This window comes from Podarcis pityusensis (assembly GCF_964106645.2).
Source record: "Podarcis pityusensis genome assembly, chromosome: 11".
Lineage (NCBI taxonomy): Eukaryota > Metazoa > Chordata > Lepidosauria > Squamata > Lacertidae > Podarcis > Podarcis pityusensis.
Window position 1 is genome coordinate 43,804,800 of NC_138036.1, and position 23,991 is coordinate 43,828,790.

General features: G+C 43.2%; 1 protein-coding gene across 3 annotated transcripts; it reads right to left on the reverse strand.

Annotated features, from left to right (window-relative positions):
• Window positions 1-1,414: 1,414 nt before the first annotated feature.
• On the reverse strand, window positions 1,415-22,716 carry CCDC112 (coiled-coil domain containing 112). 3 transcript variants are annotated; one of them, XM_080972818.1, is made up of 11 exons: window positions 21,233-22,716; window positions 20,910-21,023; window positions 19,055-19,125; window positions 17,928-18,049; window positions 15,676-15,765; window positions 9,701-9,776; window positions 8,415-8,799; window positions 4,644-5,063; window positions 2,375-2,473; window positions 1,645-1,763; window positions 1,415-1,570 (listed from the first exon to the last, which is right to left on the reverse strand). In XM_080972818.1, exons 1-11 carry the CDS (start codon window positions 21,281-21,283, stop codon window positions 1,540-1,542), a joined length of 1,578 nt encoding a protein of 525 aa, XP_080828944.1. In that variant the 5' UTR covers window positions 21,284-22,716; the 3' UTR covers window positions 1,415-1,539. The 3 variants fall into 3 exon arrangements, with proteins under 3 accessions (XP_080828944.1, XP_080828945.1, XP_080828946.1); XM_080972819.1 differs by lacking the exon at window positions 20,910-21,023 and having other exon boundaries at window positions 21,233-22,713; XM_080972820.1 differs by lacking the exon at window positions 21,233-22,716 and having other exon boundaries at window positions 20,894-21,221.
• Window positions 22,717-23,991: the final 1,275 nt, after the last annotated feature.

The window sequence follows — 23,991 nt, forward strand, 5'->3', positions numbered from 1 at the left end:
GCATGATGATATTGGCAGTTTTATTTTAAATTCCTTTCCTAATAATTCCAAGCATGGAATCTGCCTTCTTCATAGCTGCTGCATACTGGGTTGACATTTTAATCGAGCTTTTCACTTTGGTTTTTTTTTTTTTTTTTTAAATATTAGGGTTTAAAATAGAAATAGATGTAATAAACAATATAACAAATGTCTTAACATAATTTCACATTTTCTTTGGACTTCCTCGCATCTCCCGCTCCCACTTTCATCGTTGTAACTTTTTGCCAGCAATTTATAATCTTATTTGCATTCTTATGTCCCATCTGTATATTTATACTCTTGTAATTCTCAAAGAAGTTTATATTTTCTCAATCTCACTTATTATCTTAAATCATCTAATTTAGTGGTGCTCAATTATTTATGATCTAGCATCCTGTTTAACATTCACTCAAGTTACAATGTTTTTGTAAATAAATCTTGAATTTCTTCCAGTCCTCCTCCATCTTCTCCTCTCCCAGGTCACGGATTCTGCCGGTCACCTCAGCCAGTTCCATATAGTCTATCAGTTGCATCTGCCATTCTTCCAGTGTGGGTAGATCTTGAGCTTTCCAGTGCTTTGCAAGAAGTATCCTTGCTGCTGTTGTTGCATACATAAAAAATGTCAAGTCCTTCTTTACCACCCCTTGGCCGAAAATACCCAAAAGAAAGGCCTCTGGTTTCTTTGTGAAGGTATACTTAAATACCTTTTTCAGTTCATTATAAATCATTTCCCAGAACGCCTTCACTTTAGGGCAGGTCCACCAGAGGTGGAAGAATGTTCCTGAGCTTTTCACTTTGACCCAACTGTCTCATTCCAGGACAGTCATTGCTGGTTCAGACCGCATGAGTGTATATGTGAATCTAATTATTATTCTTTGCTCCAATGTGCATCAATTTATACTTACTTCCAATGAACTGCATTTGCAATTTTACAGCCCATTCACTCAATTTGGAGATATCCTTTTAGAGTTGCCCTTTCTTTTAATTTCCTTGAACAATCTGATTATTAGCAGCAAACCTGGATAGGTGTTTGCTTGACAACCATGTACAACATCTGGGGTTCCATGTTGAAAGGAATTCAATACATAAATGTAAGATAATGAGTAAAATAGTATGGGACAAATTTGACTTATCAACTCAATAACCCAGCAACAAAGAATTTATAATGTAATTAAATTTATTATAAAACAATGCATTCATTTATAGTCACATGCCTAGAACTAAATTGCTAAATACAGATTCAAGGGGGGAAATAAGAAAATTCAAATAAAGTAAGAAACAGTGCATTTTTACACATTTTACTAGTGATTTTTGGTGTAATCTACATAAGGATGTTAAATAAAAGATAAAATATACATGACATAGAATGCAAATTTACATAAATTCATACCCTATATAAAACATACATCATTTATGACATAATAAAGTCTTACAAAAACAATAACAGGAATAGGAAAACAATTATTCAGGAAATTTATACATGCTTTGCTTATCTTCTAATAAAACTGTGCAGCCAACCAACTATTGTCCTTGTCGCCAGCTTGGGACAGCCCTGTAAAAATAAAGATGGGTAAACATTCTGGGATGAATTACATTAAAACATACAAATAGCTTTTGTTTCCTTACCTGTGCGGAATATGCAGAAGTGGCCCGGAACCTTCTGGTCCAATCTCTTTCGTTCGTTCTTCCCAAACTTTTGTAGGCTTCAACAGCCTACGTGGGTCTCGAGGTACATTCATTCCAACCTGTTGACAGTGAAAACTTAAAAAATCATCCTAAAAGGCAACTGCAAACAGTAGCTATCATGTAGAAGCCAAAATGCAGCCGTCCGTTGTTGTTGTTTTACCTTGGACTCACTTTGTGATTAAAACAAATATTTAATGTGAGTTCTAACAAAAATGGAACTGAAGAAGAATCAGCATTTTCAAGGGGGAACCCCTAAGGTTTTCAGTTAAAAATAAAAAATTCTAAGGGGGGAATCCTCCCTGAGTCAGATCAGGGCCATCAAGGTAGGCAAAGCTTTAAAGTTCTCCACTCTCTACAGCAGATCAGACCACCAATGCCTCCTGACTATACTACCAAAAATGATCCATTCATTCCTTTTTCAGCAATGCAAACTACAGGTATCAAGGGTTTAATATGGTTTAGGATCATTGCTGGAAGAGGCGTGTCAAGGTCCCCAATACCTCGTCCTGATCCAAGTTCAGCTCTCAGCTGCTGCAATTTGCATGTGGTGGTGTATGGATGGGAAATTTTGAATGGCGTCAATGGGAGGAGGGAATGGGTGGTGTGTGAAATGGGGTGTTAGTGTGAACAAATGGATTATGATGAGCTGCATGACAAATTCATGTATTACCTTCTCTCTCAACTTTTCTCTCAATCTTCTTTCTTTTTCTATTTTTTCGTCTTCCTTTGCCTGTTTTTCTTGAATCTTAAACACAACTTTAGATAAATCCTGAATAAAATACAGCGAAAGAATAAAATACAGTGGGGAAAAATCTCTTTAGAATTAATAGTACTAATTTTCAAGCAAAACAAAGCATCTTCTTATGCAACAGTGTTTAAATAACCAAGATCAACCAACTCTTTTTGAGAGTAACGTTCAGTGAAAGTTAGTACACAAAGCCCTCTACTAAGTTAACCTTACAAATAATCAGGGTGGGAGTTCACCCCCCCCCATCCTTCATACCCTTGCCTGACCTTTCCCACTTTTGCACTATTTATTCCCCAGAGGACACAGGGAGGGAGTTATTTTCATTTATAGAAACTTCCCTCCCCAAGTCCTAGAAGATCATGAATGTCAAGCTGCCATTAAGCACTGTGCTTTCTCCACACCCTCAATGGGTCACTGTTCCCTTCCAGGCTTAACTCTGCGCGCTGGTGCACATCTTTTGGGATCTGCATGGTTGTATCTGCTCAATTAATCTGCCTACATTATGATATCTACTCTAGAGACTCTTTTCCAGACGTCACAGGCTTTGGAAGTAAGGCAGGCAGAGACAGGGGTTCCTTTTTGGGGGTGGAATCTGAGCTGCAGAATGTTCTCCCCGCAGGAAGGCTTGCCTGGCACCCACTTTGTCCTCATTTTAGCACTAGTCAAACAAGCTTTTATTTTTCCACTCTTTTAAACATACCCAACTTTTAGAGGTTTTAGTTATTTTATGCAGCGACCTTTATCTTAGAATATCTTGGTTTTTGTAATGTTTATTTACTTAAAACTATTTCTATTCCCTCTTCAACCAACAAGGCTCCCGGGGCGGCTTACATTAATTAGATCAGTAAGAACAAGAACATACTATTAAGAGAGTAAAACATGCTATTAGAAGAGGTGGCTGTTATGAACCATTTTTTCCTCCCCTGCTGCAGGGCAGTTGGTTCTTGTGCAAAGTGCACCACCTACTTTGGAACTCTGTACCTACTGACGTCAGGCAGGCATCTTCACTGACTCATTTTAGCAGCCGCTTAAAACATTTTTGTTTCAGTGAGCCTATCCAGACATGTAGAAGTTACATGTGTTTTATTTCTTTTAGGTACTGTTGATTTTAACAATCTTTTAAGTATTTTAAACAACTGTTTTTAATGATAATTTTATTTATTTTATACTTCTGTAAACCACTTAGAGGCATACTTACAAGCAAATGGTATGTAAACTTTCTGACACAAACCAACCAACCAACCAACCAGCAGTCTCTTTGAGGGGTGAAGGGCAAGACTCAGCCAGTTTAACAACAGCAGGAGTAGGATACACATTTGCCTTGCCTGACTCCAATTCTTAGCTTCCCCAAGAAAAATACTCACTTTTCTTTTACTGTTTTGTAACTGCCCAATAAGTGTCAATTATCTGAAGGGTGACAAATACATTTCAGAGATAAAATACAAAAATATTCTCTTTCTCCAACCCACATCAAGGGGAGAGGGAACTATCAGCCAGCACTGTCATCTTGGGAAACCCAGCCAGATGGGCAGGGTATAAGTAATATCTATCTATCTATCTATCTATCTATCTATCTATCTATCTATCTATTTCTACTACTACTACTACCACGTCTCTAACAGAGAAAGTACAGATAACAAACTGGCCACAGTATACTTGCATTTCTTTCTCTCCATTTCCCACTCCTGCAGAGAGAGAGGGCCAATTGGGGCACATATTTCCAATGCAAAGCTTTGGAATTATTTGTCTCACCCATTGCTTTTCTCTCTGCCCACTTGAAGAATGTTGCCCGGGGAGGAGGAAGGAGCCCAGCATGCAGCCTTGAAGGTGGAGGGTGTATGCTTTGGAAAACGCACATGTAGCTAGTCCTTCTCCCTTTTCCGGGAGGAGGAGACATGCAGCTCCAAGTATTGGTTCCAGTGTTATACAGCAATTGAATGCTCACAAGTTTGTCTCAATTCTTATTCACCCTGGGCAAAGAGATACCTGGGCAAAGAGATCGACCTGTAATAGTAAGCAATGGGACTTGTTGCTGCACCACAGACAGCACCAATTAAATGCAGGTGTAAAGATCAACATGTATTGCTAAGAAACTTGTCGTGCATTTTGATACCATGTATTTTGGTATCTTTGTTCTGTTTTACTACACAAGGAGGAATGTGAAGTAAATATGCAGGAGATCAATACTCACTCGCTCTTGGAACTTAAGAATTTCTTCTGCAGCAATTCTTCTCTTCTCTTCCCTTTCAGCTTCCTCTCTCTTTTTCTTCTCAAATCTCAAAAGCTCTTCCTCCTCCTTTTTCTGCCTACTATAGTCTTCCAACAGCAACTTTATATGACATTGCCGCTGCCGTTCCTTCTGCTTTTTCTTCTCCTTCTCTTCCTCTGCTTGTAGCTGAGCAGCCTGTTTCATTGAATATTCTATTGCTTTTTGCCTTTTCCACAATTCAAGTTCTTTAAGTCGTTTTTTCCTTTCCTCTTCAACTTTTTGCTTCTGGGCTGCTGCATGCTGTAGTATAGCTGTAGTGAGCCCTTCCTCTGGCTTCTTCTTCTTCTGGGCTAAGATTTTCTCTCTCTCTTGTAGCTTTTTTATCTTCCATTCTTGAATGGACTAGAACAGACCAATTAAAGCAGATTATATTGTCACATTAGTTCCAGCTTTCTGAGGGCTATCAAAAATGAACAATATATTTCAAAATCCTTACTATTAGAAACTCATGTCAATTAGGAACTTGGCTATTTTTCATGTAGAGTGAAAAAGTAGGTGTGGTTTCTTAACAGAATCTTATGAGATTTTCCTCAACAAACCACTTAACAATGCTTTGAACCCTCCGCATCAAATGCCAATATAGGAAGCTTGCAATTTATGCGGATTTAACCTGTGCATATTCAGCTTTATGTGGCAAATATTTTTGAAAAAAATTAAAGGGGGTGAAAAGGAGGCGGGGTTCCAATAAAATGACTTCGGCAATCCCATCTGCCACTGAACTCAATGTAATTTTGGCTTTAGATGCAATCCCCGGGACATAACTCCTGAGTAAGTTGTGGGCTTACTATAGTATTTACTTAACCAGTCTGTATAAAGCCTTGCCATATAAGAGGCAGTTCTGTAACCCACTTCACTGTTGTTGTCTTCTTGATTTAAACAGGGCTGCCATAATGTAGCTGGCATTGACTCATTCATGCCTTTGGCATTTAACTTAAGACAAATTACAGGTTTTGCCCCAACTTCTTTAATGCCTAGTCCAGAGGTTTTCAACCTTTTCAACTCCACAGCTCCCTTAACCGACTACATTATTTCTGCAGCGCAGCCCCCCGTGTGGGGCTCAGGAGCCCTGTGATGTTACCCCTTGCCTACAGAGCTGGCAGCCTCTCATCCTCCCTTGTGGAGGGCTCCCTCAGCCTCCTCTCCTCTCCCTTCTCCTTGTGAGTCCTCTGGGCAGTTGCAGCTGACACCCCGGTCTCTGAGCTGCCCCTCCTGCCCCAAAGAGAGGTGCCTCCTCACACTGCCCCATAGGGACCTGGGACTTGTCTGTCTATTCCCAACAGCAAGGGATGGCAGGCTGGCTGCCTGGGCTCCCTTAACTGCTTGCTTCCTTGCTTACTCCAAGGCCACCTCAGCTCCTGGCAACCAGCACCCCCTGGCCAGCCCCAGAGGCACCATTTGCCTGCGGAGCACATTGTAGCCTTGGCTCCTGCAACAAACAGCTGTGCAAGCCTTTAGGAGGCAGAGACAAAAGAGGGACAGAGGCCAGTGTTGCCTGTGGCACCCCTGATCATCATTCAAGGCACCCCTGGGTGCCACGGTACACTGGTTGAAAACCACTGGCCTAGTCATTGATTCTCCTATGGAAATCTGGGCCAAGCAGGCACAATTTGCAGGGGAGAACTTTGGGTGGGAGGAGGCATTTAATCCTTTTAGTTGCCACTTCTCAAATCAACATCACAATTCCACACACACACACACACACACACAACCCAACTATTTTCTTGCCAGCTATGGGGAAGCCCCATATTGTGTGAAAAATAAGTTTCATCTACCTACCTAAAGCTTCTCTATGGCAAACTACTCCCTTCTCATTCAAATCTGCAAAGAAGCAGCAGCAGTTGGGCTTTAACACAAGGTTCAGGCAGAATGAGTAACTCCATACTGTGACGTTAACATATATGAGAGAGTGCTGGAGGGGAAATAGTTAAATAGGTTGCACAGACAGGACCCAGGGAAGTGGAGTCAGTGGGTCTATAAAACTAGTTCTGGGAGGAGTTCGTTGGGAGTTGTTGGTGGGCAGTTGGTTGGTTTTAGTGGGTTGGCTGGTTGGGAAAGGCAGTTGTGAATAGAGAGACAGTTAGGGCAGTGGGTTCTTGAGTGTGGGGAGATACAAGAGATAGAGAGAGGAAAATAAGACTAACAAAGTAAAGAGCAACAATGTTTGGAATGCTGTAAAAGTTTTGTTTGTGTCTGAAATAAAATACACTCTTCTTTATTAATTGAAAAGCTGACTGAGACTGAAGTGATTTTACCAGGGAGGACCTGGTTGGTGGCAGCAGATTAGTGGTGTACGGGTGAATAGTCTGTGAGACGACCGGGGGCTCCGTACGAATGCCACACATACTTATTCCCAAGTTACCTGCTTAGACCTATTGCCTAAATTCCACTGCAATTTAAGAGATTTCAGATTATGTTTGCCAGCACAAAATTCCAGAAAGAAAAGGTATGTACTAGTATGGCAAAAACTGCCACACCTGTATCCTAAGCTGTTCCCCACAAATTAAAAACTACCATGTAATGAAGCCTCTATGCAGTGAAAGTAATGTACAGAATGACCCTTACTTTGTAAACTGTTCAGGAAATGATCAGGATTACAATTTTGTTACCCAAAAACTTGGGCATGTAATCCTTGGACGAAACAATATTTTTAGCAATCTTTAATTTTTTTAATTGACAGAGTAGCTGGGTTCTTTAAAAAAAAAAAGCTGTTTTTATAAATAATTAAGACTAGGGTCAGTGGCCACTAGGATGAAGTGGCACATCCCTGATTGGACTGGCTCGGACAGATGTTGGGGATATGTTCGTGGAGGGCAATAGCAACTTTCATATTTCACTCAATTTCTAGAGAAGGGGCTGACGACAAGGGGTCCTAAGGAGAGAACAGAAAAATGGAGTGGTGGTAGCTATGGAGTGGGCACTCACAACCAGAAGGTGGGGTAAGTCAAAAGAAGCTAGGAAGTGGCTTAGTGATGGCCCCAGTGACTCCAGGTCAATACCAATACAGCTGGTGATTAGAGAAACAACTAAGTGTGTGTCTAAGGCTGCAAAGTTATGCCCTCTGATAGTACAAAGCCGAGGTATTGAACAATAAAGTTTGCAAGGTGGGAGGAGTAGCCCTGTACAAAACACTATGAAGGACACGTTTTTCTCTCAAAGGCACAATACTGTTTTCTTCTGCATAAAATGACAGAATACTACCACCTACTGAATATTTAAAAAGTAGCATGTCAACCACAGAGCCTAGGACTTGCTGATCAGAAGTTTGGCGGTTCGAATCCCCGCGACAGGGTGAGCTCCCGTTGCTCGGTCCCTGCTCCTGCCAACCTAGCAGTTCAAAAGCACGTCAAAGTGCAAGTAGATAAATAGGTACCGCTCCGGTGGGAAGGTAAACGGCGTTTCCGTGCGCTACTCTGGTTCGCCAGAAGCGGCTTAGTCATGCTGGCCACATGACCCGGAAGCTGTACGCCGGCTCCCTCAGCCAATAAAGCGAGATGAGCGGCGCAACCCCAGAGTCGGCCACGACTGGACCTAATGGTCAGGGATCCCTTTACCTTTAGCATGTCCTGCTTACCAGCAAAGAAAAAGAAAGCCATAGCAGCAGCGCTAGAGATGAAGAAAAGAGGGTGAACTGTCCCATTGTTTTTGACACAAAGTTGTTAAAATGGCAAACGCTAATTAGCAACATTATCTCACCTCCTTTTTTTGTGCTTCTAAAAGCAGAAATTCTTGATACCATTTCTCATGCTGCAGAATATCCTCCCTTGTTCTGTCAGGAAGATGATCAAGGACTTCATCAATGTACGATGGTTTTCCTTTATGCTTTGTCCACAATTTCAAAAATTCTTGGTGATCATATACATCCCAACCTCCTTGCTTGCCCCCTGTCTGTTGAAGGAATTTATCAAGCTCAACTACTCCAGGAGGCAGGTGATTCTGTGTCTTTTTATCCACTACAAGCATGCCTTGTTTAGGCGTATTTCCTGTTGCTGAAGTACCTAATGCCCAGAGATCAATTTTTTTCTCCAATGCATTAATCTCATTAGCAGCTGTCTTCTCCTCTCTCAGAAGCTCCTCATATCTTAAATAAAAGCATAATTAATAAACCATTAACAATTAGCAAAATAACTAAAGACAGTAAGATCTGGATAACTATGTGACTAGTACCAACCATGCTTGCCTGGAAAAATATGTTTGAAACTGAGTAGATTTGTAAAAGTAGTTTTGGAAGGCAAGCTGATCAAAGTCAAAAATCCCACTGAGGATGCCTACATTATTGGATGTGTTCAACAATTGGAGCCTGACAGTGGAAGCAAAACGTTAGAATAGTAAGTTTTCAGACAGTATTTATGCCAAAAGGTCATATAAACACTCTCTTGTCTATGTAGATGTAGGGCGGCATGCATTCCTGAAAATTGGGAAATACTGTCATCCCTGACCACTGGTCCTGTTAGCTAGGGATGATGGGAATTGTAGTCCCAAACGTCTGGAGGGCCGGAGTTTGCCTATGCCTCTTCTTAAGTAAAGTTCTCATAATACTTCATCATTGGCCATGCTGGCTGAGGCTGATGAGAAATGTAGTCAAAAACATCTAAAGGGCATCAGGTTGGGAAAGGCTCTTCTTGTATAACAACTATCAGATTTAAAACCAGAGCATATGATGTACAAGATAAGAGGGCTTTCATGGTAGCTGTGCCCAGACTCTGGAACTCTCTCCAAAAGGACTTACACCATGCCCCTTTTTAAGTGGCTTGCTAAAACCATTTTAAAAAGGCTTAAATTGCTAAAACCTTCCTTTTAAGGACCGGATTTCAACCCATAAATGTTAAACTGAACAACTTTTAACTGCTAGAAACTTAGTAGTTACTTTTTATTCTCTGTTCTGCTTCTAGTGTTGTTATGTTGATTTAACTTTGCTATTAACCACCTTAGCTCTATCAAAAACAGTCAGGATATTAATGCTTTAAATAAAAATAAAATACTTTTGTCGCTGTTCTTCTTTAAAAGCATTTATTGAGATTTCAGCGTCTTCCATCATTTCTCTGAGTCTGTCAACAACTACAAAATAGAGAGAAAGTTATGTTTATATATTAAGATAGAGAGGTTTGCTCACAGCAGATGCTTTAAAAATACTAACACATTGTAAAATAACCAAATTTAAAGAAAAGGGAAATGAGATAAAACCAGGACATTTCTGCTAATGCAAACATCATCTACAGTTCCAAATATCCTTCAACAGGTACTGTGATGGGACGATGAGCTGCTTGTGTGTAAAATCCTAGTCCCTCAGAGTTTGGTCAAGTTTGCAAACCTCTGTCTGTAACGGAGCCCCTTAAACATGGCTCCGTCAGTCGCTGGCAGATTCCGACAGTGGTTGCTTTCGGAATCGCTTCCAACATAAAAGCTCCTTAACGGAAACACGTCTTCTGGACTCTCTGCGTGACAGTTTCCGGCGAGGAGTGGGTGTCCCTACAGGAGGTCCTGAAACCTCCCCACTGTTTTCGCTGGAAGTGTCTCTGAGCCATCCCTCCAGCTCCCTTTCCCTCAGCTCAGCTCCTCTCCCCCTACTGGTTCCCTCTTCAGCTGCTGAGTCTCTCCCAACCTGTGTGAGCCCTTTCACTTCCCTTCCTTCCGATGGCAGTTCCCTGACATCCACCTCCCCTCCAGGGCCCCCTTCATCCCCTCTCGCCCCCTCCTCTACGGGCGGTGAGGAGGCAAAACCCCGGAATGAACTTCCTTCATCTTCCGATGTCCCGAACACTTCTCTCCACCTGTTGCGGTTCCTGGTCTCGAAGTACTCCTCCTCCTCAGAGTCCATCTCCCCTTCCCCTTCCGATTCCGAGAATCCTTCCAACTCCTCCTCCTCATCGGTGGTCCCAAAGTATTCCCTCCGGAACCTCTCCACAGGCTGAGGTTTCCTTGGGAACCTTTGATGGAACGTTTCTATCAATTCCTCGTCATTGATATCTTCTGCCATTACCCAAGTGTTTTCTGACTCCGGTTCTCCTTCCCACGCTACCAAATACTCCACCTGATCCCCCTTCCATCTGGCGTCGAGGATTTCTGCCACATGGCTGCTGCATTCCCTTTCTTCTATGACCGGTCCCCGAGTGGCCATCCCTTCTCGTCCCCCCTCATACGGTGACAGTAACGACCTGTGAAATACTGGGTGCAGTTTCATGTGGTTGGGTAACCGGAGCCTGAAAGCCACTGGGTTGACCTGTTGAATGACCTCAAAGGGACCCAATCTCCTGGGTCTTAATTTCTTACAACCTCCTTTGAACGGCAACCCTTGGGTTGACAGCCACACCCTATCTCCCACCCTTATGGTTTCACCTTCCCTTCGGTTCTTGTCTGCCTGCCTCTTGTATTCTTCCTTCGCCCTTTCTAAGTTGAGTTGGAGCTGACGATGGATTGCTTCCATTTCTTCTACAAAATGCTCGGCTGCCGGGACACCCCATCTCTCCCCTTCTCCCCCTGGGAAAGCCCTGGGATGACACCCATAATTAGCCAAGAAGGGGCTCATCCCTGTGGACACATTCTCGGCATTGTTGTAGGCAAATTCCGCCAGCGCCAACTTTTCTACCCAGTCATTCTCTCTGTCATTGACATAACACCTCAGGTATTGCTGGAGGACCCCGTTTGCTCTTTCCGCCTGCCCGTTGGTTTCAGGGTGCCGGGCAGTCGAAAAGTTGACCTCCACCTGCAGTAAGCTCATGAGCTTCCTCCAGAACCTGGAAGTAAATTGTTTTCCTCGGTCTGAGACCACCCTCAATGGCACCCCGTGCAACCTAAAAATGTGTTCTACAAATAACTTCGCTGTCTCTTCCGCCGTGACTGCATGCGAGCAGGCTACAAAGTGGCACATCTTTGTTAGTAGGTCTACCACCACCATGATGGCTGTTTTCCCCTTGGACTTCGGCAGATCAGTCATAAAATCTATCGACACTGCCTCCCAAGGTCGTTCTGGGGTTGGTAAGGGTTCTAATAGCCCCGCCGGTGCCCGCCTCTCCCCTTTGGCTCGCTGGCATTGCTCACACCCTCTTACATACTCCCGTACATCTTCCCTCACCTTAGGCCACCAAAATTCCCTGGTGACCAACCACATGGTTTTGTGTTGTCCAAAATGCCCCGCCGTGGGGCTGTCGTGCAACTGCTTGAGTACCCTCCCCCTTAAGTCTCCTTCAGGGATATACAGTGCCCCTTTGTAATACAAAGCTCCATTTCTTTCCTCGAAACCCCCTGGTTCCTCTCCCTCACCCCTAAGACCTCTGAGCTTATTCTGGGCGTATTCATCATTCTCTGTTTCCTCTACCAGTTCTCTTTGTCCCACCAATGCCGCCCCACACACCCAGCGGTCCTCTGGAATGACATGTCTCTCTTCGGGTGCTCCCTCCCCCTCCAAATATTCAGGTTTGCGTGAGAGAGCGTCCGCCCTAATGTTCTCTGGGCCTGGCACGTAACAAATCTCAAAGTTAAATTTGGAGAACTCCTGGGCCCATCTCACTTGCCGTTGGTTGAGCACTCGTGCCGTCCTCCAATACTCTAGGTTCTTGTGGTCAGTGCACACTTGCACCTTATGTTGTGCGCCAATTAGCAGGTGCCTCCATCTCCGGAACGCCTCATGAATGGCTAGTAGTTCTCGGTCATACACCGTGTAGTTCCTCTCGGATTTGTTCAGCTTTCGCGAAAAAAAGGCACACGGTCTCCACTCTGACTCCTCCTTCCCTGGCTGCAGAAGCACCGCCCCAATAGCTCTGTCTGATGCGTCAGTTTCCACTCTCATCGGTTTTTGTAAATCCACATGCAGGAGTTGTTGTTCCGAGGCGAAGGCCCTTTTTAGTTCCTCAAATGCTCGCTCCGCCTCCTCAGTCCAAACGAACTTCTTCTTACTGCTGAGACAGTCCGTAATGGGCGCCGTCAGGTGGGCAAAGTTTCGGATGAACTTACGATAGAAGTTCCCAAATCCTAGGAACCTCTGCACATCCTTCCTTGTTTTGGGTGTTTTCCATTCCAGCACCGCCTGGACCTTGCCGGGATCCATGGCCAATCCCTTGTCTGACAGGCGATACCCCAGGAATTCCACCTCCTTGGTATGAAACTGACACTTCTCCAGTTTCACCCACAGCTGGTTGGCTTGCAGCCTGCTCAACACTTCTCTGACGTCTCTCACATGCTGCTCCTCATTCTCAGAATACACCAACACGTCGTCTAAGAAGGCCACACAATTCTTGTAAAGCAAAGGCCCCAGGACGTGGTTCATAAACGATTGAAAGCACGCGGAGCCTCCTTGTAGGCCGAAGGGCATAACTAAATATTCAAATGCCCCCAAAGGGGTGAACATGGTGGTTTTCCATTCATCCCCCTTCCTTATTCGTATCAGGTTGTACGCCCCCCTTAGGTCCAGTTTAGTAAAAATCTTTCCCTTCCTGACCCTTGTCAAAATGTCGTCAATCCTGGGCATAGGGAAAGCCACTGGTTCTGACACTGCATTTAAGGCCCTGAAGTCACACACAAGCCTCGGCTTGTTCGTGTTTTTTTTTATCCACAAAAAACACTGGGCTGCCCCCCACCGCCCTGGACTCTCTGATGAACCCTCTCTTCAGGTTCTTGTCAATGAACTCTCTTAGCTCCTGCATCTCTCTGTCTGACATGGCGTACAGCTTGCCTACAGGGAGCTGTGCCCCAGGGAGTAAATTGATTTGACAGTCAAAGGGTCTATGCGGGGGTAATTGGTCAGCTTCCCTTTCGCTGAAGACGTCGCGGAGATCTGCGTATTGTCGTGGTACCTTCACGTTCTCCGTTACTTCAGTCCCTGCTAGGGTGGCTTGGGCCCCTGCCAAACCCTTTCCCTCTTTGCTCATGAAATTGCAGGAGCTGCCTGAGTCCAACAGCGCCTTTATCTTTAGAGGGTGTCCGTTTGGCAGCTCTAGCGCCACTTCTATCACTAGGGCGGGTTTAGGAGGTTCTGGCGTGGGCACTTTCACTGCTCTTTGGCCTGGCTGCTGTGCCCCGACGGTGGCAGCCAGGCGTTGGCTTTTACTTGCTTCGGTATTTCTTCCTCTCTTCCCTCCACAGCTCCTACCATCCCTTGCCATTCCTTCCTCTGGGGGCAGACTCTGGCAAAGTGACCTGGCTGTTGGCAGAGATAGCATTTCCGGGCGCCTTTTCCCTCCTTCTTTCCCCCCTCACTGGGCTTTGAAACTGCGCGCGCGCGCGCTGTTCCGATTTCCATCGGCTCTGCCGGCGGGAAAGTTGGCTCTGGAATGTCTGGAATGCGGAACTCCTTCCAACGTTCCCCCTTCCCTTCCCGCCTCTCCAATGCTCTCGCCTCCTGGCGCGCTCCTATGGTCAGCGCTGATTTGGTCAGCTGGTCCATAGACTCCGCCCTGGGCGCCCGGGAAAGTTCGTCTTTCACAGCCGAAGAAAGCCCTTCTTCAAAGAGCATTTGAATGGGTTCCGCCGATAGATCCCACCCCAATTTATGGATCAACATGGTGAACTCAGTCCAGTACTCACGGACAGATCGGCTCCCCTGTTTGCAAGCCATTAACTGTCTGCGGACCACTCCCTGTTCAATATCGCTGGAAAACATCAGATCCATGGCGCGAAAGAACTTCATCGTGTCCTTTAGGACGTCACTATTCGCTGCCATCAGGGGTCTAACCCAGTCTCTCGCCCCCTTTTCAAGATGCCCAATCACGAAAGCCACTCGTGATTCCTCGTCAGGGAATTCATCAAACTGCAGATTGAGGGCATATTGCATCTCTGTCCGAAAGCCATGATAGTCTTTGGGCTCCCCCCCAAACTTCTGCACCAATCCTGGTACCTTTCTGACGAGCTGGGTGTCTTTCCCCTTTTTGTCTGCATCCTGAGCCCTCCTCTCCTCAAGCCTCGCCGTCTGCAGCGCTAGCTGGACCTCCAACACCCGGTACCTTTCTTCCAGGCTTGGACCCGCTCCAGCTCCTGCTTCTCCGGTTCCGGCTGGGTTGCTCATGATGCCTTCTCCTGCACAAGCTGCTCACGAAGACTGTCGGAATGCTGTGATGGGACGATGAGCTGCTTGTGTGTAAAATCCTAGTCCCTCAGAGTTTGGTCAAGTTTGCAAACCTCTGTCTGTAACGGAGCCCCTTAAACATGGCTCCGTCAGTCGCTGGCAGATTCCGACAGTGGTTGCTTTCGGAATCGCTTCCAACATAAAAGCTCCTTAACGGAAACACGTCTTCTGGACTCTCTGCGTGACAGTTTCCGGCGAGGAGTGGGTGTCCCTACAGGAGGTCCTGAAACCTCCCCACTGTTTTCGCTGGAAGTGTCTCTGAGCCATCCCTCCAGCTCCCTTTCCCTCAGCTCAGCTCCTCTCCCCCTACTGGTTCCCTCTTCAGCTGCTGAGTCTCTCCCAACCTGTGTGAGCCCTTTCACTTCCCTTCCTTCCGATGGCAGTTCCCTGACAGGTACCTAGTGAATTTATGTCAGGAATAGATCTATAATAATCCAGTTCTAGTAAGATGGGTGGGGTACAATATATTATTATTATTATTATTATTATTATTACCACCGCACAAACAAGTGAGCTTGATCACATAACGAAATGACACTTCCACCTATCACAGCTAAAGCAGAATTAACATTCATTGAATAACAGCAGTTTGGCAGATCCCTGCTCTTATACGTTGCAGGCCAACACAGAAGAGACCTTCAGCATGATATAATGAAGGTTTCCTCAGAAATAAGTCTCACTGACTTCCATTAGATTAAGTCCCTAGTATGTGAGCAGAGGACTGCAGACTTTGTAAACTGGGCTGCAACTGTGTTCAGTTTAATCCAATATCAGCCAAGTGCATAATGAAAACCGTTTCAGAGCTAAAACACAGGGAAAGTGTCAATCCGCAACACAATTATTCAGGCAAATTATAAGGATTTTCTTTTTCCTAGTAAAAACATTAGTAAAAAGACTTACATTCTGGGGTTGGCTTCACATGTTTTAATTGTCGCTGGAGTCCTTTAACATTATTATAAATTCTGCCCAGTTTTTGTTGGATATTAGCTTCTGTGAAAGTAAGCAAAAAAATAAAGAAATCACCTTACACCTTCATTTTAAAACATCTTCAGTCCATTCTATGGAAATTCTACAGAAATCAGTATAATGTTTGCTGCCCCAATTCAACAATTCCTTAAGGGCGCAGGTATTCCAGTTCACAAATAAGAAGGACATGCTGACAGAGGTGCCCTTTCATTTAAGTGAAAATAGAAAACCTTTCATCCAGGAGCAATATGAGCACATCTGAAAGCTCAAGGAGATCTGGATAATGAACAGTGTATTTAGGATCTGGGTGTTAATGATAGTTTCATATAACCAAAATACACAGAGAATGGAACATCTTCTGCAGAATGTTGTTATGTTATCCGTCATACAGACTATCCTATGCGTATTTACTCAAATGTGCCTCCATGTTCAACAGGATTACTTTCAAGAAAGTATGCAGGTATCCGTTAGCATGCCTCTTTATACATACACTTATTAGTAAATTCTCAATTTGTAGCAACAACTTTTACACAACCAGAGTGTTAAATTATAAGTGAGATCCAACCAGCACCTCCTCTGCAAGTTGTGAGCAGAAAATATTTCTTCTAACTCACTGGTCTTTGATTAGTAGGGCAGGACCCACTACTGGGTTGTAGACTCATCTATGATGGGTGACAACAGAAGCACTACACCACACTAATATATGGCAATAATAAATAGCTTGCAAAATGCATGTTTGGGTTAAAGGCAGGGTGGAGAAAAATCAATGATTTTTTAAAAAATCAGATTTTTTAAATTTAAATTTGATTTTTTTAAAATTTAAATTGGATTTTTAAAATAAAATGCTTTTGGAGGAAAAATCTTTCTAAAGATGGTTTTCTATCTAAGTTACATTATAGCCCAAAGGCTATTCATCAGGAAATAAGGATTTGTTTTAAGTTTTTCATGTGTGCTAAAACTCAGCCTAAGTTTTTTTTAAAAAAACAACAACATTTAACCACATCAGTTAACAAACATGGATACAGATGCTGTAATGTTATTGTTTTAGTTAAATAAATTGTTTAAATTGTTATTAAGGAAAATATTATTTTCTCCTTCCAATAAAGTACAGAAGAAAAGTTGTCCAAATATAAACAGTTAACTTATTAAACCTCACAATAATTTCATAATTATCTGTCTATGTATTTCTAACAGTATAACCAAATCAGTAATTTTTGACAGAAGTGTAAAAACTACTCTGAAATTTATTATTCCAAAAATGAAACCTTCATCTGGTTGTAAATATTAAGATTATACCAGCAAGAATGAGTCTTTCTGTAAAAAAAAATGATTTAAATCAAGTCTTACTGACTAGTGATTTAAATCAAATCCACCCTGGTTAAACGTGGGTTCTAAGTCTGAAAATGTTGAAGACTACTGCTCTAACTCATGGCAGAGAAGAGCAAAAAACTCATTCTGATGGTAGTTCTCATGCCTTTTAAGATGCCACTTTGGAGGCCTCCCAGTCTTGGCAGGCAGCTTTTCAGGGGGATGACATTTGAAGGGGAAGCTTAAGAGCCCAATCTGTGAGTGGAGCAACTGCTGATTCTAGTAAATCTCCCATGGCACCTAATAGGAAGTACGGTTCTTCCAAAAATGATCTTAAGAAGGTGCTGCATTTGGGAATTTTGATGCTGTAACATGTGCACATACCTGTTTTTAAAGCGGGGAGGGGGGGGGAGATATTTTATTCTTTAAAGAAAAAGTTGGGCAAAAATATTTTATACACACTGAAAATGCAAGTTTAAAAATAATTTTCATTTTTGTTCATTGTAACTGACATTATAATTTAAATAAAATGAGCAGTTACAATACTACAGAGCCTTATTCACACACACGTGCTACCCTCTCCCAAGTTTCATCTTAAGGTTCCTACAAGATTCAAACTCGTGACTTTACCACCCAGCATTTTCCTCTCTCCGCTCATAGTTTTGTTTACCATTCTGGAGAACTTGAAGCTTGCACACTATTTTGTGAGACTTTAGCCTAATAAAGGTATTGCCCTAATACAGATTTTAGAAATGGGCCAACACAGCTACAAAAATACTTTTGTGGTATTTGTGGGACATAAAACGTAGCAGGAAATGCTTTCAGCTATTATCAAACTGGTAAATGAATAAGTATATATAAAGAAAACAATATTTTACTTTCTGCTTTCCGGTTCTTAGTCAGTTGATGTTCCAGTTCTTCCAATATGTTATATTCCCTCCTGAAGTCACTCTTCTTGTTGAAGAGAAGCATATTTTTATCCCTTTCAATGCTCAGAAGTCTAAAAACAAAAAAAACAAAGTTTGGTTTAAAATGCATGTTTGACAAATAACAGAATATACATTGGTACCAATTAAATCAAAAATAAAAAGTTTTGACCAGTTAGGTCTCCATGCAATACAAAAAAATACACTACTCATATTTTTCAGTTAAAATGCATTCACCCAAGCAAAGCAAATACAATAAATAATTTTAATTAGTCTATAGTTTGAACCTGTAAATTATTCTAGTAATAAGTAAAAAATGAATCAATAAATAGTCTTAAACCACATCACTTTCAGAAAAACATAAAATTATAATTTCCATAAAAACACACCTCATTTAAGGCAAACTAGGCATGACCAGGAGATCTGCATTGTATACACATATCCTGCCACTTTTTCCTGATTAAAATGCCACTCAAGCCAAATGCCCTGCTGCATAAAACATGTAAGTACCACAAAGGCAATACTCTCCAATGTAGTCCTCTTATGTCTTTAGGAATGCTAATTAATAATAAATTGGATGTTGATCAAAGCCTTACTGCAAATCAAATTTCATAATGGTTATCTTAGGGACAAGTCTATTGTAACATAAAATTCAGCAGTCACATAATAAAGGAGAAATATTGCTCCTTTTAAACTAATCATACTGAGTGGAAATGTTATGATTTAAGATTTTTTTCTTATTTGATTGGGCTTTGCTAATAGCTACAATCCTATGCACATTTACTAGTGTGTTATACAGTAGGGCTTATTTCTGGGTAAACATGCTTAGGATTGGGCTGCACATGTTTGTAATATATGAACTCTATGGGTGGGGTCAACAAAATGATCCAAAAGTCTCTTTTTTAAAGCTGAACAAAGATTATACTTCCTTTAAAGGTTATTATAACCATCTATTATAACCAAGAATATTGAACTATATGAGTTCCAAGTCACTATCCTGTTATAATTTCTGACAAAAAGAACTGTTTCTTTGTAATTTTAAACTATGTTTCCTACAACAATAGAAGATATACACTTACTCTTTATTTAGTTTGTCCCCTTCTCTTAGAAATTCAGCTTTCTTAGGCTGATCAGCTTTCATCTTGCAGTTCTGAAATTTTGTTGAAAAGCAAATGAATTACTGAAAGAACCGTGATTTTACCCAAAACATGAGGAGGAGGAGAAGAGGAGTTTGGATTTGATATCCCGCTTTATCACTACCCAAAGGAGACTCAAAGCGGCTAACAATCTCCTTTCCCTTCCTCCTCTACAACAAACACTCTGTGAGGTGAGTGGGGCTGAGAGACTTCAGAGAAGTGTGACTGGCCCAAGGTCACCCAGCAGCTGCATGTGGAGGAGCGGAGACGCAAACCCGGTTCCCCAGATTATGAGACTACCGCTCTTAACCACTGCAGAAAAACTGTGGGTTTTTTTTTATTATTTAAAGAGTGCTTAAAAAATAAAAGCTGAATGCCTGATTCAGTCATCTTTCACCTGAATCTTAAGGTACAAGTAAAGGGACCCTAACCATTAGGTCCAGTCGTGGCCGACTCTGGGGTTGCGGCGCTCATCTCGCTTTATTGGCCGAGGGAGCTGGCGTATAGCTTCCAGGTCATGTGGCCAGCAGGACTAAGCCACTTCTGGCAAACCAGAGCAGCGCATGGAAACGCCCTTTACCTTCCCGCCGGAGCGGTACCTATTTATCTACTTGCACTTTGACGTGCTTTCGAACTGCTAGGTTGGCAGGAGAAGGGACTGAACAACGGAAGCTCACCCCGTGACGGAAATTCAAACCGCCGACCTTCTGATCGGCAAGCCCTAAGCTCAGTGGTTTAACCCACAGCGCCAAGGGTGCTTAAAAAATAAAAGATGAATGCCTGATTCAGTCATCTTTCACCTGAATCTTAGTCAGTTGAATTAAACCACTAGAGTGGTACCTCGGGTTAAGTACTTAATTCGTTCTGGAGGTCCGTACTTAACCTGAAACTGTTCTTAACCTGAGGTACAGTGGTGCCTCGCAAGACGAAATTAATCCGTTCCGCGAGTGTCTTTGTCTAGCGGTTTTTTCGTCTTGCGAAGCAACCCTATTAGCGGCTTAACGGATTAGCGCTATTAGCGGTTTAGCGGCTATTAATGGCTTATCGGCTTAGCGGATTAGCTGCTAAAAGGCTATTAGCGGCTTAGCGGCTTAGATAAAGGGGGGGGGGAGCGAAAAAAAAATCTCAAGACTCGCAAGACATTTTCGTCTTGCGAAGCAAGCCCATAGGGAAATTCGTCCTGCGAAGCAACTCAAAAACGGAAAACCCTTTCGTCTAGCGGGTTTTCAGTCTTGCGAGGCATTCGTCTTGCGGGGCACCACTGTACCACTTTAGCTAATGGGGCCTCCCACTGCCGCCACAAGATTTCTGTTCTCATCCTGAAGCAAAGTTCTTAACCTGAAGCACTATTTCTGGGTTAGCGGAGTTTGTAACCTGAAGCGTATGTAACCTGAAGCGTATGTAACCCGAGGTACCACTGTAATGGCAAATCAAATAAAGGAATTTAAATGTCACATTAAAACATTCTAACGCAATATCTCATTGCAATACAGTGGTACCTCGGGTTACATACGCTTCCGGTTACATACTCTGCTAACCCAGAAATAGTACTTCGGGTTAAGAATTTTGCTTCAGGATGAGAACAGAAATTGTGCTGCGGCGGCAGCGGGAGGCCCCATTAGCTAAAGTGGTGCTTCAGCTTAAAAACAGTTTCAGGTTAAGTACGGACCTCCGGAACGAATTAAGTACTTGACCTGAGGTACCACTATATGTATCTCAAGATCCCTACAGAGCAAGATTCATTCCTTTACTGTGGCATTTGGGGGCAAACTCAGAGCACACCAGAACTTTCACGCACATAATAGTTCCTGCGAACAAGGCCCATAAGCTGGGCGGTTGCGGATCCGCCGCCTTCCAAGGGTCCCGATCCCCGCTGCGCCATGGCGGAGCCGGTCCTGACGGTACCGGATCCCTTTATTTGCGGGAAGAATAGACGCGTTAATGGAGGCTCTGACGGCATAGGGAGCAACGGTGGTAGTTTTCAGACACGTGTAGGAAACCAGCGAAGTCCCGTGTAACCCTCGGTCTCCGCCTTTCCTCCCGCGGCCACAAGCAGAACCTCACTCAGAAGCCCACAAAGACGAAGCTCGATAGAGCTTGAGGGTGATGGGGAGAATTTACCTGGTTGCTCCTGGTTACCGTCGCTAGCGCAGCCGTTGCTAGGGCGGCCATTGTTACAAGCCCTCAAACAGCGCGGGGCTGCATTGGTGACGTATCACAGTTGCCTATGGACGAAGTGAGGCCCGTGACTCGAAGACGTCACAATGGGGCGGGGCTAAGCAGCGGTCTTCCCGCATAGAAAAGATAGAGCGCCAGTTTTCCCCTCAGTGGCAGTTTCCTTTCGTTGCTGCGGGCGTTGTTGCCTCCGCATAGGAATCGATGGAGAAAACCCCGCATTTCATTTATTCGCTTCTTACGTTTCTGTCCCGCCCTCAAAGAAGCCCAAGGCGGCAAACAGCCAAACAAGGCAGTTAAAAAAGCATATTTAACAACATTAGGAACATATAAAAACCATTTTGAAAAACAGGAACGTGCTCTCATGGGTGGTAATTTCAAGGTTGCCAAGATTTTGACACATCTGTATCGGACAACAGCGTTTCATGGCACTGTGAGGGCCACAGCAGCGCACAGTACAAAATCAAAATCGCACAGCTGAAAGGGTCGTCTATCCCAAAGCGGACTTTAGAATAAACATATTTAGGATTGCACTTATTATTTGGCAATTCTAGACACAGGTCCAAGCGGTTTCCCCCTTGCTCCGCACCTAACCTGTCCCCTTCACACTAAAGAGCGGTTTTTTTTTGGGGGGGGGGGGGGCCGGACAGTGGGAAGAAAGAAAGTGTGTGTTAGCCCTTTGCGGAATATGCATTGAGCATTCATGTGGTAAAGACATCCCTCCCACTCCCAACACCCAGCATACCATCCAACTTTTTCAGGCCCAATACTGGCATGCGCTCCCTGGTGAGTCGCATGACCCGCACCTCACTCTCGCTCCAAATAAAGCACTTTTTTCGAGGCGAGAGTGCAGCACCCAAAATGACCACCACAATCTCACACGGGGGGAAAAACTGGATGTCCTGTTTTTTTCTGGGGCACCTGGCAGGTATGCCCTGGCGTGAACACAAACAGAAATGAATCTGGCACTAATGAAGCTACGATGGTGCGAAGAGCTGGGAGGAAATCACTGTGGAATCCACGGATTAAAAACTTCACTGATCTCTAAGCTGGTACTGTAATGTGAACATTCCCTTAGAAGCAAAGTCATAAATGCAGACATTACCCCTAAAGGAGTGGATGTGACACATACTTCTTCTGGCTACTCAGTACTTTTTCAAAGCTGCGTCCCTTGACCTGGAAATTCTACTGCTAAAACTCAGACTGGCTGTCATTGCTCGGCAGCATTAATTTTTCCTTCCCCCTTTGCTGCGTTTGTATGTTTGTCTTGAGACAGCAGGTGGCTGCAGATGAATTTACGGTACAGAATTGGGGATTCTGCATCAAGCTTCTTAAATCTTTTTCAAGAACCATGAACCATAGCAGAAATAATTTACAGTCAAACTCTGTAAACAGATAGATCAGTGACTGAACCTGCACCTCTCAATTACCTTCACTCTTAAATGTCAAAAGACTTTTATTTATTTTATAAAATTTATACACCACTTGGTTGTAAAAAAAAAGCACCTTAAAGCGGTTTACGAAAAGATAAATCAATAATACTGAGAAAAATTCACAGCTCTACTTTAAACATTAAAATTTACCTCTACTTTCTAAGCATCCAGCTTGTCTAAACAAGAATGTTTTTTGTAGACACCAAAAAGATTACAGTGAAGGCGTCTGTGCAACTTTTTCTGAATGCTGTATGGAAAAGGACATGAATCTGACCTTGGAGAGTTTGTAAGTAAACTCTGTCTACAGTAAGGGAAGCGGAAATTTTGGAACTCACAAGGGTATATTTTAAATGTCTCACAGCCTATGTTTCCATGTTTACTTTGTTGCATATTACGTAATTTTGAATCTCTGCTTCTGTTCTCTCACCTTCTCTCACCAAAGAGTACTTGCCCCCACCCCAAACCTGGATCTTGGCATCTAGGGAATTCACCTTTATACCAATATTTTTCCAATGCCACCAACACTTTCTGCATTCACTTGTTCATGAGTTATTTCATGTTCACATTTAATCAGCTACAATGATTCAAAGAGAAGAGAGTGAGAAGAGGAAGAAAACAAATTTTTACTTCCTCCCTCATAGGACTCTACCAATTACGGTACTTTTCCATTGTCTGTCAGCCTTTTAGCAAATACTGTTCCATGGACCCCTTTCATACAGTACATTAACTAATGCTGGGCTTGCTGGTTATGTTTTGGCTGCAAAATCTTCCACACTAACATGGGCCTGAACACAAACAAACTCCAGATTCTCTGCACTTCTTTGTATTATTGGAATCTGTGGCTGATACTCAACTATTTGAAAAGGAAAGTGAGTGGAAATGTCTTTGCACATCAACTGGCTACATCTTGGTCACACAGTGTTGTCAGAAGGTCAATGGAATGACTAGCCAAATGTACTTTTGTTTATGAAAAAGAACAGCCTGTAATTAACGTGTTGTGTTTCACCTAATTTGCTGTACTGAGTCACCAGCATCATTAATATGAAGGTGCACAGGGCACAGAGGCCAGAGAACAGTGATAAAAGAGGAGGAGCAGAAGGGAACAAATCTTCCTGCTGTGTTTTGTTCATATACATGGATTAAAATCAAACTCGAAGAGCATCATCAACCAAACTTTCTGCAGCAGATATCGAAGAGAGACACTACATGATGAAAATCACTTTACAGACTTTCCCCCCCCCCCAGCTTTTTTTTCCCCAGCTGCAGGACACA

What these genes read in the sequence shown, in the direction of transcription:
- CCDC112 (XM_080972818.1), bottom strand. Translation starts at nt 21,283, where the DNA reads ATGGCCGCCCTAGCAACGGCTGCGCTAGCGACGGTAACCAGGAGCAAC. An exon ending in TGTGAAGCCAACCCCAGAAT is followed by an intron (nt 9,777 to 15,675) that starts GTAAGTCTTTTT and finishes TCTATTTTGTAG; the next exon opens with TTGTTGACAGACTCAGAGAA. An exon ending in CTTCTGCATATTCCGCACAG is followed by an intron (nt 1,571 to 1,644) that starts GTAAGGAAACAA and finishes TTATTTTTACAG; the next exon opens with GGCTGTCCCAAGCTGGCGAC.